The sequence below is a fragment of the Fringilla coelebs genome (assembly GCF_963513975.1).
Source record: "Fringilla coelebs genome assembly, chromosome: 11".
Taxonomy (NCBI): Eukaryota; Metazoa; Chordata; class Aves; order Passeriformes; family Fringillidae; genus Fringilla; species Fringilla coelebs.
The window spans coordinates 20,087,953-20,103,740 of record NC_140037.1 but is presented as its reverse complement, the minus strand read 5'-3'; the positions used below and the strand labels follow the sequence as shown (position 1 = coordinate 20,103,740).

The 15,788-nt window shown below is 42.9% G+C and overlaps 1 protein-coding gene across 2 annotated transcripts in view; it reads left to right on the top strand.

The window, feature by feature from the left end:
- The first annotated feature begins 631 nt into the window (after nucleotides 1–631).
- RPS6KA6 (ribosomal protein S6 kinase A6) overlaps nucleotides 632–15,788 on the top strand; it is a 36,801-nt gene continuing 21,644 nt past the window's right edge. For both annotated transcript variants that reach the window (XM_084212933.1, XM_084212932.1), the window contains exons 1-4: nucleotides 632–804; nucleotides 8,771–8,830; nucleotides 12,452–12,568; nucleotides 15,090–15,171. In XM_084212933.1, coding sequence (XP_084069059.1) covers nucleotides 730–804; nucleotides 8,771–8,830; nucleotides 12,452–12,568; nucleotides 15,090–15,171 — 334 coding nt within the window. In that variant the 5' untranslated portion in view covers nucleotides 632–729. The remainder of the gene's footprint in view (nucleotides 805–8,770; nucleotides 8,831–12,451; nucleotides 12,569–15,089; nucleotides 15,172–15,788) is intronic.

The window sequence follows — 15,788 nt, the reverse complement described above, 5'->3', positions numbered from 1 at the left end:
CCCCTCTGTCAGCTCCGTGGGAGGAACAGCCTCGCCGTGCGGGGCCCACAGCCGGTCCCCTCAGCGCCTGGCAGTCCGCGTCCCCTCAGCCACCGCGTCCCCTCATCCCCAACCCTTTTATCGCCAATCCCTTGACCTCCCGTCCCCTCAGCCGTCATCCCCCTCACACCTGTCCCCGCAGTGTCGTCTCACCTCCAATTCCCGCACTCCCGTCCCTCATCCCCAATCCCCCTCATCCTGTGTCCCTCACCCCCAATCCATCCACCTCATTCCCCTCAGACCTGTCCCTCGCCCCCAACGCCTCCATCCCCAACCCCTCAGTCTCAACCCCTCCATTCCCAATCTCCTCATCTCCAATCCCCTCCATCCCCAAATCCCTCAGTCTCAACCCCTCCATTCCCAATCTCCTCATCTCCAATCCCCTCCATCCCCGGTCCCCCTCAGCGGGCGCCGCCCGCCCGCAGCCCCGGTGACGTCACCGCGCGTCATTCCCCCCCTCCCCATGCAGGGGATTCTCCGTCCCGCCCTGACGTCACCGCGGTGCGGCGCAGGCCCCGCCCCCGCGGGCCGCCATGTTGGGGGCGTGCGCGGGGCAGCGCAGCGCGGCGCCGCCCCCGCCGGCCGGCAGCGCCCGCACCCCGCGCTTCGCTCCGCGCCCCGCGCCCGGCCCCGCGCCGCTCCGCACGGCCACCGGCAGCGGCCGAGCCGCCGCGGCCCCACAGCCGGGACATGGTGCCGTGCGCGCCACTGGACGACGAGCCGCAGCCCTGCCACAAAATGGAGCTGTACGTGAGCGGCGCCGAGGTCAGTGCGGGGCGGAAGGGGGGGGACGGGCCGGGCCGGCCCCGCGCCCCGCCGGCACCTGCGCCCGGCCCGGCCTCCCGCGGCCCCTCCGCGCGGGGCTGCGCCGGCCTCGCCTCGCTGCCCCCTCAGCCCGCCCGCCGCGCCCCCGCCTCCCCGGCCCCCCGGCCTGCGCACGGCCGCGACCCGCGCCCGCCCTGCCCTGCCCTGCCCGGCCCGGCTCGGCTCGGCCCCGCCGCCCGGCCCCGGCCCGCAGCAGGCGCCCCCGCCCGCCCCCGCCGTCCCGCGGGCCCGGCCGCCGCCGCCGCCGCGCAGCCCCGCGCCCGCCCCGGGCCCGGCCGTGCCCCCCGGACGCGGGCCGTGACACGTGTGGAGGTAGCGGCACCGGCGCCCCGGGGAGGCCGATGCTTTGTGTCGCCTCCCGGCCGCTTCGTGTCACAGGTGTCCCTCCCCACGTAGCATCCGAGGGGTTGTAAACTCACTTTTATGGCCGTAGCTCCTGTGAAAAGTTACTTTAAGTTCTACAGGAAATTTGCTCGCGCTAATGTGGCTGCGCATCCAGGTAGGTTGTCACTACGGAGGTGCCTTTGCCTTCTCCGGGAATAACTATACATTAATTACCGTACACGCAACGAGCAGAGAGAACGAGGAGTGCCTGGCTGAGGTTTGGGTGCTTAAACGTGGAATAACTAACTCTGCATTGGTTATCATAAACACAACGAGCAGAGAGTACCAGGAGTGCCTGGCTGAGGTTTGGATGCTTAAACGTGTTAAAGAACGAGGAACGACTTCGAGGTATTGCTTACTGCTCGAGGTGCTTCATCAGCAAGGAGCAAATGCAATTTAAAAGAAAATAAAAGGTAAAACTGGTTCTGTTGCAATGATTCCTGTGCCTCAGCAGAACGTGGTGCTGGAGTATTAAAACTCTTGCACTTTGAAATCAGCAGTGAAGGGTTGCGTATCAGGTATCGTCAGCTATGACAAATAAAAGATTACACCTAGGTCTGTTAGACACACAAAAGATGTTATCTAAACAAAGTTGCTTAAAACTGGTCAGACTTGCTTTCTGTAGTGCACCAGAGTCTTCTTATTGCAAGTGAAAAGGGTCTGTAGCAAAAACATCTCAAAGTACAAAATGGGCAAGAAGGAAAGGATGTCCCTTAAAGGGTCTTGCTGAATTTATTTTCCCTGATAAAAATTGAAAGGGGGGAAAAAAACCCCCAAATTTCTTAGTGTTTTTAATATTTGGGGATTTTAGTACCACTGCCAAGTGCTATAATTACAACATGCATCAGATATCAGAAAGTCACCTGAAGTATTGAGGTTTATTTGTTCCTATTGTTTGTAAAAGCAGTTCATTGTAATTAAGGTATAAAACTTAGCAACGGTCTGAGAACTTTCTTGGTCTGTTGATCAGTTCTTTAGGAAATATTAGGAAATTATTATGTGTCAGTGGTAGAATAATCAAGTGTAGAGCGTTGTAGCTGAAGTGGGATGTGCATCCCTGGGTGTTTTTTGGCTGGACAAGCCCCCCCAGCAAGGGGAGCCAGCAGAGCACAGGGCAGGGGTGTCCAGCTGAAAGGGCTCTGTGTGTAACATCTGAAGGCAAGTGTTTGCAGCAGTCACTCTTTATATTGTATTTCACAAGGTCTGTGTAAAGCTCCTCCAGTTGTGCTCTGATTAAAAGGTGTTTGTTGTGTCCCTGTTAGGTTTGGCCAGCAGCACTTAAAGCCCATTTGTGCCAAACCAGTTTCTTCAAGTTGAGTGTGAAGTTCCCAAATGACAGGAACAAACACTTGTGTTGTCATAACCCTTTCTATAAGTGATCTCAGGGGTGTGCTGCACTTCTCACTTGTTGGATTTCTACATCCATGTGGCTTGGGGATTGAACAAAGGTGCATTTTATATCTAAATGAATTTTGGTGTGGCTTTTCACTTTAATTTTACAGAATTAAGTATAGCTCATAGTATTCATTACAGCCTTGTATTGGCAGTCTGAGAGATCTCTGACCTTGGCCTTGCTGGAACTGCAGTCAACAGAGCTACTGTGAAATAGGTTTTTATTTTGAAGATTAACTTGTGCCTTCTGGTGCTCTTGTCCATCAGCTGTGGCACAGGAGGAAAAATCCCAGGAATGGTTTTCTCTGAGACTCTGCTTGTTGACTAAATTTAGGATTATGTTATTAGCAGTAAGTGCATTTCCAGTAGCACTTGTGTTGACTTGGAGTAAAAACACCTGGCAAGGAAAGGAGGTGATCTTGAAAATAGGAAACAAATTTTCATGCTTCAAGTGACAAGAATAGCATGAACTTTTGGAAGAAATTATTGGAGGTCAGGATTGAATTATTTTGCCCTTTTTGGAGGGGTCTTTGAAGTGCTGAGGATTTGGGGCTGTGCACTGTGCTGTTCATGTATTTATATTCCCTTGACAGTATCACTTGTGAAGCTGTTTTGTGACTCTGGGAATTCCTTAAGCCTAGGTAGGAAGGGTCAATGTTGTGCTGTTAAAGCTTCAAATATTCAGTGAACTTCTTTCCCCCTGGATATTGGATTAATAATTATTTCCATGGTAATAAAAATAGGTATGAGAGTGTTGATCATAATCAACTGTTGTAGATTATGAAAATGTAATTACAATCTACAAAGAAACAGGAAAGTAAACATTAACATTTTACAGACCAAGCTGAATGAAATACAGAAATAGTTGGAATTAGGCAGAATACAGGAATTTGGGCACTTTCTGCTCCTTGAACTGGGAGGATTGCACTGACAACGAGCTCTGTAGCTCTGTAATTGCTGTAAGCACATGCTGTTTGCAAGACATGAATATTGTGAATTGCATAAATGCAACCTCCTTCTCAAATACTTATTTTTTGCAATAAATACTTCAAGAACCAGTTGCTTAATTGCCTGATTGTGACAAGCAAGACAAGGCTGAAACAAAAAAGTGACAGAAAACTAAAGTATTCTGCTGGAAAACGGGGCTGCATTCAAAGTTGCTGCCCTCCAAAAGGATTTTTCATGAGCTGAGCTCTGCTGCTGTTGTGCATAAGCTGCTCCCTTTGCCAGTTGAGATAAATACATCTTTGATTTTGGCCAGTGATTTCAGTCCATCCTCTGGAGCACGTTCTGAGCCCGGTCTGTCAAAGGCCACTGAATTTTGTCAGTGTTAGGAGTTGCATAACTCCTTTGTGAGTAATTACTGGCAGTGACGTGGATGACTCAGCTCTACCTAGTTCAGTGCATCTCTCAGAATCTCCACAATCGCCTGGTGTTCTGTTAAGGAGAGAAAGTAAAACATTGCCCCTCAGTTGAGTGCCCTCATCTTGCAACAATGTACAGATTCTGTAAAGATCTTGGAGAACAAGTTGCCTTTAAAAAAAAAAAAAAAGCGTGCACATTAATGCTCTTAAAGAGAAAACAATGAGTGTCTTTATGCACTGAGAAGTGCTGCAATACAGTAATAATGAAATCTGCTATAGAATTCTGAGTCTCTGACCAGATCCAGGAGTGTGTTGCAGGTAGCTCACCTTGCTTCCTGCCGGATACCTTTGGAGGCACTTCACAGTAATCGTAAATCCAAAGAATTGTATGATTTGGTATCATAGGTAGAATTCTGCTATTTATGTAGTACTTCACTACATTAAGAATAAAATTTGAAATAGTTGCTTTTCTCAAGTTTAAATCTCATCCTTTTCCAGAATTACCTGCCATGAAACATAATTTGGAGAGTGGCTGCTTTGTGCCCTTTGATTCTGGAGTTAAGGTTATGTACACAGGCAGGAATGAAAAGATCTCAAGTCCTTTGCTAATTCAGTGATCCCTGTGCTTGGGGTCAGCTTTGTGTCTTGTCAGAGCTGTTACTTGTTAGAGGCACACGTAATTGTCCCTTGATCTGATAATGGGAAGGATCAAAATGTTCTTTTAAAATCACTAATTATATGTTGCTGAAGGTTTGGTGTCCTGTCTGAATGTATGATTTATTTGCCACAGGAAAAGAACTTTGTAGCTCTCCCTAGTAATTGATTATGTGTTTCAGGTGTTTTAGGTTGCTTTGTCTCCCTTTTTCACTTGGTGTGTTAAAGAGTGTGAGGGAGTTTAGAGGCCTCTTCCCTTTGTGGGGGTAATTGAGGGAGTGGGGCTGGCCCAGAGTTTGTGTAGGTGGGGAGTGGATGTGCCCAGAACCCTCAAACTGCTCAGACCTATCTCAGGAAATCCTCAGTAGGCCAGTGTGTTGCTAATTAAATTAATGGTGCAAACTCTCTATAGATGTAATTAAGAATAAATGAGGAACGAATGTGGTTGTCCTGTCAGGGTATTTTTTTTCAAAGTCTTTTTGACATAATTGAGATTTCTGATGTAACCTTCCATTCAAATATTTTGAAATAACTACTTGAAGGGTTCCTTCTCTGTGTGGGGAAGGAAACTGCTCATTCCTGTGTTCATGTGGGAGAACTGAGGTGCAGCTCTGGGAGCACCCCATAACTTCCCAAATGGAGCCCAGGGAAGGAGGATACAGGAGCTCTGGGTGACCCTTGGGTAGAATTTTACGTGTTTGAAGCCAGACAAGATTTTAGGTGAGTGGTGCTGAATACTGCTTTTTACTTCTAATTATAGTATGATGATAGAATTCCCAGTTCTGCTTTTTCTAGAATTTTTAAAATTCTGTTTGAATGCCTCAGAGAAGACATGTAAAACCAGGGCAGGATGCACCTGCTTTACATCCGCCACTGCTTTTCCTGGGATTAGGCATTTTTGCTGACCTTTTGCCTGGCTTCTTTCAACCAAAACCTGTAGATCCACCAAGTCCTAAGGAATTTACCATGTAAACAGAGAAAACACCCTTAATGTGGGAGGTGGGAGGAGGGTTCCAATCTTTGGTAATACTGGGAATACTCTGATCTGCTGTACTCATCAGAGGAAGAACATGTGCAATTGTCATTAAGCCTTTTCCCAGCCCTTTGGATGTTCTCCAAGGTAACAGGGATGGTCCCAGCCATGGGATCCATTTAATCCAGAGACACATTGCTCCCAGGGTAGCAGGGATGGTCCCAGCCATGGGATGTGTTTAATCCAGAGGCACATTGCTCCCTGCTCCCTGCCAGGCAGTTGGGACCCTCAGCCTGCACCTCTGCAGAAGTGAATGTCTGACCTGCCAGGTGCTCTGACCTAAACTTTGAGCTCATCTATTTACATAGTTCCTTTTGTTATTTTTTACTAATCAACAACTTGGGGTACTTTGTGTCATTTCCACATTGTGTGTTTGGAAAGTGTTCTCAGTGTTTGCCTAAAAGTCTGAGTTCAGTTTGTGTTTTCATGGGAGTTAATATTTAAAATGCTCAGTTGTAGGACTTGAGCAGCACTGAACAGCAAAATGATTGAGATGAAGGAATCTCCTTCACAATCATAGTATTGGCTTCTTTCACCTGTTCTTTTTATAGAGAGCTTTTTAATTCTCAATAATAAATCAAATTTGTGCATTCGTAGATATTTAGTAACTATTGACTTAGAGGTTAAAATCATTCTGTTCTATATGTTTGTGCATAAATATTCATGAATAAATCACTAAAAGGAGCCTCACTTGGCTGTGGAAGCTGCATTTGTATCTGGTTCCCACAGAGGTGGGAAATAAGTATTAACTGTCACTTTTCTTTTATGCCAGCTTCTGGTTATTGAAACTCAGCCAATTAAGTGACTGTACAAGACAGTAATGATTCGATTTTTGTCATTGACTTTTTTTAGCTGAATTACTTAACAAGCCACCAGACTTTGGGTTGTATTCCAACAAGTTTGCAGATTTTTTTTCCTTGTTTTTTTTAATGGACAGTGACCAGGATTCACAAACAAATATGGCAAAAGTGTAGTTGTGTGTATCAAGCAATAAAAGCAGATTCATGCCCTTGAACATCAAATTCTTTGGACTAGAAATTGGCAGGTGTCCCAGTTTGTATTAGTACAGAGAGACTGGACAGGAAAAAACAAACACAAACCAAGGAGCAACAGTAAAGGGAAAAGTGTATGATAGGAAATTGTTAATTAAGATGATTACCTGCCATAAAAATCCAATAGCTTAGTGTACTTGATTTGCCAGCAAGTTGAAAGTACATTAAATGGTGTTCTCAGGAACAACCTAGATGAAATAACACACTGACTTTGGGTTCAAAACCCCTTCCCAGCCCTACTTTTTGTGTCTGTATTGTTTTCAGTGTATCTGCAGTTCTTCTGGTTGGTAGTGTTGGTTCCAGAGCTTAAATTTGAGTAAAACTTGGAAAATGTTGCCCATTTTTGTAGAAGGAAAAGGTGAAATGCACAATAAAATCACTTAAAGTCCATGAAGGAACAATGTTATTACATTTCTGAGCACCAGGAGTAGAAACCCAGTTTATTTCTAGTTCCAGATAAGCTTTTTGGACAATTTTGGTGGACTTCATGTTGGTTCACACTTGAATGTAATTTATGGTATTGTGAAAAGAAATTGCATGGAAATGAGGTTGGAGGTCAGAGCTGGGCTGAACTGTGGTGTTGCTGCTGGATTTATTCAGTTAATTTGTACAATAACAACCATAGTGAGTGTCTTGTCCCTCCCACTGTCTAATTTGTTGAAAAAACAATGCAAAAAAAAAAGAAATAAGTTATGTAGCAAATGAGTAGCTTTGGTTTCTGGATCCACGGTAATGGGCATGGGTTGGAGATACCATTGGTTAAACTGAGTTATGGTAAGTAGAAACTTGTAGAGTGAAACTAAATGAAGCTTTATGCTATTTCCTTAATCTGTTTTTCTGTTTTGTCTTTTTTTTTCCCAGTGAGGATATAGTCCAAAAATAAGTGCCAGTATCTTGGTACAAAAACTGGGTATTTAATTTAATCAAAAGCATTAATTTGTGCATTAACTCTTAAAAGCTCTACTCCAAACCAGGAGTCTGTGGCAGCAGTGGACGTGGTTGAGGGTTTGCCTGGGTGACAGAGTCATGGTGCAAACCTGTCCCTGCAGCCCCACCTGTTCCTCCAGGTTCTGCCTTTGGTTCTGAGCACAGGAATCTGGGGGCATTTCTCTGGAGTCCTGTATTTTACCAACTCCCATGCTGACAGCAACACCATATTCCAGTATCTTAGGCAGGGATTTTAGAAAGATTCAGAAGTACAAGGAAAAAAAGTCATTACCCAGCCTAAGAGTTTAATTGGTTCAACTTGGTTTTCAGAAAAAAAGTTTGAGTTTTCTTATGTCATTTGTAGTTAGTATTTTAGTGTGAGACCTGTGCCATATGATGGTAGAGATGCTGAACAATTAATATATAAATAAATTAGCAGTTATTACTAGCAAAATCCATAATGACATTCACCCATTTTTGCCAGGTATTTCTGGTTTTTAATGATTGCTTTGCATGTCTGAACAGAACATGTCCTTCATATTTCTGGGTTTTGGTTGTTGGTTTTTTTTTAGTTTCAGCACTGAATTATTTGTGACTTAGAGAGTGCTTAAACTAAGTTTAAATTTATTTTTTTTTACTGCAGCTGTGAGCTTGGTATTTTCAAAAAGGCTTGGAATCGCTTTTGCATCTTTTCTCTTTAAACTGCAAATTAATTTTCCTTAGAAGACTCTAGGTTTCTGAAAAGCATCTGCAGCATAAGTTTCATGCATAACTGAGGAATTCTGCATTAGTGTCATCTTGTAGGAGTGGTATCTTGCTTTTAAAGGAGTTTTAAATTAATCCCAATTAAATAACACTGGCATAATAATAATAATGATGGCATTTACAAAGGGAGATGGTAAATGATACATAAGGGAGATGCTAAATATAACTACTGAGTAGTAGTGTTTGTTTGAAACTACAGCTTTAAATTAGAGCAATCCCACCACCAGTTCTCACTTGTGTCCTCTGAAATGTAAATTGGTCGAATTTTGAACTCTTATTAATTTGAAATTGCTGGGTCTTAATGATGTTTTTATTTTTCTTTTTTTTTCCTGCAGCTAAATGGCCTTAAAATGGCAGATGAGCCTATGGAAGAAGGTGAACCATATTCCTATCATGTAAGTGTTTGACTCCTGCTCACTTCAACCACTCATTAGCATGACCTCCTGGTGAAGCAAAATTGATGCATTCCCTGCTCCTTAATAACTTCTGAACCCATCATTTTATTTGAACAATATTTGAGGAGACTCTAAGTCTCAAAGATGGCTTTGGAAATTAGTACCTGGGTCGGGACTGTCGTAAATGCCTTGTTTGGGAAACTCTGCTGCATGAGGCAGAGCTTCATGGAAAGACTCCCTGTGCTGGAGGGAGCATTTGTTGGTTCCTCAACCTCAGAAATGCCCAGGCCAACCTGGGACCTTTCATAGAGAGTGCTGAATGCTGCTCTTGCTGCAATCATTTGCTGCCTTTGTAGTTTTTAGTGTAGTTGCTGTACCTTCAGCTCAAGGGTACTTGGTTCTGTTTTTTTAGAGCAGAATTAATGTGTACACCAGTATGCTGCTTGTTCTTTTATGTAGAAATATCCCAGGTAAGCCCCTCTTGAGATGGGTTTTGCCCAGTGCCTGTTTAGGAGATGCTGAAGTTCAGTGTTCTGTGTGCTGGCTAAACCTTGGACTAAACTTGAGGCTCGTCCTGTGTGTGGTGAAATGCCTGAGTGCCCATGGAAACATTGGCCAGCATTTCTCAGCACACTCCTCCTTGTATTTTTGATCACACAGGTATCTGTTGCCCACAGAGTCCCTGGCAGTGCCCAAGGCCAGGTTGGACAGGGTTTGGAGCACCCTGGGACAGTGGAAGGTGTCCCTGCCATGGCAGGGGTGGCACTGGATGGGCTTTAGGGCCCCTCCAACCCAAACCAGGCTGGGATTGTGGGATAAATCGATCTTGTCACCAGCTGTAAGCACTGCTTTGTGTCACAATAACAACATTTATAAGGAAGGGATTTGGAGGATGAAGTCTTGGGCACAGACCCACGTGGTGCCTGGACATTTCCTAGTGTGGAGTGGGTAAATCAAGTGTCAGAGTGGTCTCACATGTAGCAAAGAAAGGAGCAGTGGATTGTCTGAGTTTTCTACTGCTCTAGAACGAGGATGAGGAGGTTAATGAGCTCAGGAGTGCCTGGAGCCACATTGCAGGGAGCTGTGACAAAGCCAGGACTGATCCCTGTGTTTGCTTCAGCCTCTTGGCTCCTGGTGAACCTGCTGGGAGCAGGGAAGAGTTGAGTTCCCGCTTGTGCAAGGCCACTGGGTGGGAGCTGGTGCCTCAGCTTGGAAAGAAATTTGCTACTCCAGCAGCAGAACACAAAATGAGATAGCCAAATTTGTAGTTCGTGGAGGCCAAAGTAGAAATGAAAATGAAAGTGGCTTGAAGCTGCTCAGCTCTGTGTGCTCACTCCTTGGTGGTGATGAAAATGTCTCTTACACCTCAGTCATGCCAATTTTTAGTACCTTAATGATAGTTAAGTAAGTGAAATTATATAGACATCTTTTGTGAAGATAAAACATTTTATTAAAAAAAACCCTCATTTAATGCATCTCAAGTTAGTCTTTATTTGCATGGAAAACATTTCTCTCCTGAGTTCACATTTAGAAATCCTCTCAGTCTCCTCAGCAACCACGTGTGATGTCACAGGCTAATGGCTCGAGGTGGGTGATAAACACAGGAGAGGCTGAACTCTTAAAGAGCTTTTCTCATGCAAAGTTTCACGGTGTTAGGGAATACAAATTAGGATGGTGAAGAAAAAAGGCTTCTAAATAGAGTATTTACATATTTCATAGGAAGAAGCAGCCATTAAGTCTGTTGTACAACTTGGTGTGTAATTAGAGAACTTGCTGCTTTCATCTGTCATCAGATGACTTCAAAATGCTGCTGTTCTTACCTGCCTTAAATTAGGCATGTGTTTAAACTGTAAAGGAAAATGAAAAGATAGGTGTATCTGTCCTCTGAGTGCATAAATGCACGGTCACCAAGGGGAATGGATGAAGGGAAGTTGGGATTTTACAGTGTGTCATCAGTGTGTGGTGGGGGTTTGTGACCAAACAGGGAAATAAAGTGGCTTGGTTATGAATTATAGAATTAACTTTGTTTTCCAGCAGTGTCGGGTGTTCATACCCACCTTTGTGTGGGAAGCAGGCAGAGCAAACAGGCCTTTCCCAGAAGGAGGATGAAATAAGAGAGGGGAGGGGAAAGGAACTCGTGTGCAGTAACAGCTGGACTGCAGTTTGGGAATATACCAAGATGTTTGTTTGAACTCTCTTTCCCCCTCTGGACAAGCAAAGCAATTAAGGCAGAAGCAATTAATGCAGTGTGATGATTGCTTCTTTTTTTTCTTTAATTACTGCAGCATGTACAAATTCAGATGAGCAGATTTCTACTCTGAATTTCTGTGTAAAACCAGAATTTCATCCAGGTGCTTCCGTATGAACTGTGATAAAGCTGATAGATAGAAAGTTTAAATGCAGTTTTGGGCAGTAAGTTCACCTGACTACAGAATGATGTTATTTCCAAAACTGTTTCATCCAGTGCTCAGGTCCTTTCCTGGTGCTGTTTGCACTTCTCATCAAGGGGCTGTAACTCACAGGAGGTTGGTGGAGTGGTTTTCTGGTCTCTGCTAAGAGAAGCTTTCAGAATGAAGGCTTGAAGAGAGAACAGGAGGAGACTGCTGATAATCACTTGATGCCCCAAAAGTGAAGTCATGCAAATCAGATGGGATTTTCACTTGTGATTTTGTTGTGTACAAGAACTTTATTGATCTTCTTGCTGGGGCTGAGGGTGCTGCTCCTTTTCCACCTGCAAGCTGAGGCTGCTGTTGTGGGCCTCAGGTTTTAATTTCAAGGGTGCTTATTTTGACACCTTGCTTGTTTTGGCTCTCAGAAACTTCTCTTACACCATAAAAGCTGCAGTCCATCATGGGATTTGTGTCATCAGGGACGTTTGTCTTTTCACAACTGGGGCTGCTGTGCCCTGCTTTGCTAAAGATGAGAGGCACACGAGACAGTCAAGAGAACATTAAATCACTCACCTAACTCAGAATTACCCTCAGCTGTCTGAAGGAGGTCCCCACACAGGGATAATCTTCCCAGGAGCTCTGCACCCCAAAGCTGTTTCTTCTCTTGGATGCAAGAATTCTCAGAGTCCTTAAGATGATTCATCTCTTATTTATGGTCTTCAAATGCTGCCTGTTCCTCCAGCTACAAATGGATGACCAGAGTTATTATTTGCTGCTGTGAAAAGCAATAATTACCCCAAATGATGAAATTCAATTTGGCTTTCATTAAGACTTATTTCAGGAAGGGGGAAAGATGAGAAGAGTAATCACTGGGAAAACTAAAGCTGCTAAGCAGAGGTGAAGCACAGAAGTCTTGGTTTAAAAATCTGGGCATTTATTCCTTTCATGTAAAATAATCCAGCTTTTCTGTAGTTGAAATATTTATGGCAAAAGGAAATGAGCATTCTTTGAGAATTTTCCTTCAGTTTAGAAATTTTAGATGCATCTGTTTAGGAAAAGATAGATAGAAGCTTCTTCATTTGAACAGTTTTTCTTTAAGCCGTATTAGAATTTCAATATTACTAAAATAAAACTGAACAAAGAAAAATCCAGGTATTTACATGCACTTTTAACAAGACTTAGTTACTGCAGGCCTGCTCACTGTTGTATTTTGTTTGTTTTGAAATCACAGGATGAAGGAAGTGTGAAAGAAATTCCTATTACACATCATGTGAAAGAAGGATGTGAGAAAGCAGACCCAGCACAGTTTGAACTACTTAAGGTTCTTGGACAGGGATCATTTGGAAAGGTAAGATGATAAACTTGTTCCATAGACCTGTCCAGATATTCCAGGGAAATAGTGGCCAGCAGGTTGCTGGGAATGTTTGAAAATGTGTTGAGTAATGGAATCCTGTCCCAGCCCTGCTCCAGTGCCATGGACAGAACCTTCTGAAGGAAATGCTGGTTTGTCTTTTGGTGATGGGACTTGACGTGCTGGGAATGTTTGGCTTTTTTCAAGAACAAAATCTGTGTTTATGTAGCTACAGAAGAGTTGATTGTGGCAGTTGAGAACTTAACCTGTAATACATTTCCCAGCTTATTTACTTTTTCTAGTTTGCTGTATTTATCAAGTGATCTCCACCTAAAAGACACTAATTATTCAAATGGCACAGAGAAGAAATATGGCAGGGTTTTTGTTACAATAATTTCCTTTTGTAATGTGCCACTGGGTGTCACTTTGCAGAAATGAAGTTGAAAATCTGATCTCTGTCACTGTGTTGAAACACAGTAGTTGAAATATTAATCCTAGTGTATAGGAAGGTAATTAATTTTTAAAACCCAGACTCAAACTACATCTTCTGCAACATCTAGAGTAGTCAATCAGCTTTACATTTGTTCCCATATTCCTGTCCTTCTGCTGATTCTGTGTGTGTGTCTAGGCAGGAACAAACCTCTACATAGAGTACGGTGAGAGAGGAAGAAATTGACATTAGGGAGGCATTTTGTGCATAAGTGATGATGTAGAGAACAGAATTTAAATATGTCTTAGTATTTTGAGGTTGCAGAAACATTTCTTTACCTGATAATGTTGGTTTCCAATTCCCTCACACACTTCTCACTGTAGGAGCCTGAAAAGGCTCCATATATTTATTACTCCTGATTTGAGATGTCTGAAGCCACCTGAGGGTTCAGCACAGCTGGCACAGCCAGCCTTGCCTCAGATTTGGCTTCCCAGAGCTCAGGGTTCTGCCAGCCTCAGGAGTGCTCCTGCTTGGAATCCCAGCAGCTGGGCCAGACATGCTCTGGAGTTTTGGAATGCTGGCAGTGCCTCTTCAGGTGCTGCACACCTGAGCTCAGGGCTCTTCAGCTCTGTTCTTTCCAGTGAAAAGAGAAAACAAACCAGGAGGATCAGTTTGGCAAACACCAGGGGGGTTTCCTGGAGCCTGCTTTTGATATCAGTGCAGGATTTAATAATTCCACAGACATAAAGAGTTAAACCTCCTGAATTACTGAATTTCTCTCTTCATTCTCTCAGGAATGATCTGCTTTCTAAAGCACGTGTGGAGTTCTGGAGGATTTGTCTGCAAATTAAATGAATAGGTGGTGCTTCAGTAGTTTGCAGCTATTTTGGGTCTTACTAGCTAAAATTTGTAACTTGAATTCCTTATCTCCTCACAAGTTGTTGGTTGTTAAGACTAAAATATTCCTATGTGCTTATTATTAATATTTTATAACTGTGATTGTATTCATCTAACTGCTTTCTTAGTTGCTGATGTTCAAATTGCTCCCTTCACTATTTTCTATCACCTTGACCTATAGGAGAGCACTGTTGTAGGTCAGTTATTGGGCAAAACTTATTAAAACAAAAAGCCAGACAACCTTGAAACATGATATTTTTCTTCTAACCAGAGCTTAAAATAAAAACAATCCCTCTCCCAACCTTGTACAACTTAGTCATAACAGTGCTTGAATTTCTGATTCTAGAATGGAAAATTTGACAAGATCATTGAAAAATATATGTAATTTCTAGATATAAATAAATTAATTATAAATGAAAGTCTGGATAAGGTGAGATCAGAGAGGTAATTGTAGGGAGTTCTTGGCTTTTTCTTGTGATTTGTATGTTGTGTTTTTTTGTTTTTGTAAGCACAACTTATTAATTCATAACTAGTAATTGCTATTACAAGAACAGCAATTTAGAAGTAGGAACACATATCAAACCATTTTGTAAATTGGAAGATCTGGTGGTTAAAAATTAGTGTAGCTCCATGTCTTTGTAGTGCAATACTTTATCTAATATGCTTTTCTCAGTGTCAAGTTGTATCCCATCTATCTTTAAAACTCTTCTGGAGAGAAAAAGTAGAAAAACCTGTTGGAGTTGCTATTCCAGAGGGAAAGGGTGCTTTGATCTTAAATGGTGAGGTTTCCTTGCTTTCATCTCACCACTTGTACAGAATTCATTAATAAAAATGAATGTTTCATATTTGAGACTTGGGTCTTAAACCTCAAAAACCTCTTGGGAGGTGGCAGACCAGGCAGAATTGTCATTCTCCAAGAAAGTGATAGAAAGAGACGTCTTTCTGTAAGAACTTTGATAAATCAGGGAAGAATCCAAAGTTTCTGGGCAGTGTCATGCTGCAGAGAGCTTGGTGCTTTGCAGCTCCTGATCTGATCAAGGAATGCAGTTTTGCTCTTCCTTTAAAGGTGTGTGCTTGGTCCAGAGCACAGGAAGCTGCCTGACATTAATGAGAGGTTTGCAAATGCTTTGTGAGAGTTTGGGTTTGATTACCAGGCTTGCAGTGATTTAAAAATGGGCTTTGTATTGCCAGGTCTTCCTCGTGAGGAAGATAATTGGGCCTGATGCTGGGCAGCTTTATGCAATGAAAGTGTTGAAAAAAGCTTCTTTAAAAGGTAAGCTTGTCTTTCAACTGAGACTTTGGACCATGGGGTTTAGTGCACCTGTATTTAAAAGCTTTTTTTTAATCTTAAATATTTGTCAGTGAGTTCATAACTCTTCTCTGACAGGAGGTTTTTTTAGAGTAACTTGTAAGTTCATGTTTAAGTATTATTTTAAACCTGGCCAGGTAGCTTTAATTATGTGGTCAGAAATGCTCTTTTAAAGTTTAAATTTGGATTATTTAATTCTGTTTAGACTTTTCATTATATGAAAACAAGTTAATTTCATAAACAGTTTTCCTTTTGTCTTTTGTTAAGTCAGAACTCTGCTGTGGTTAAAATTAAGTCATGCCCTTGTTCCAGGAGCCAGAACAATTTAATTCAGTGTTTTGGCTTTCAGGAGACGCTAGAATGGGTGCGAGTCCACTGTGTATAAATAGGGCTGTTACTGTTAAAGAGGAAAAAGTAATTTTAAAAATATTTTATGTTCAGGACAGAGAGTTAATTCAAAAATTGAAGTGCAAAGGTAGATAGGAACTTTTTTCTTGAAAGCAATATGGATTATCACAAAATATGGGGATGTGCTGGAAATAGAATGAGGCAAAGAAGAAAGTTGGGGCAGGCAGGAAACA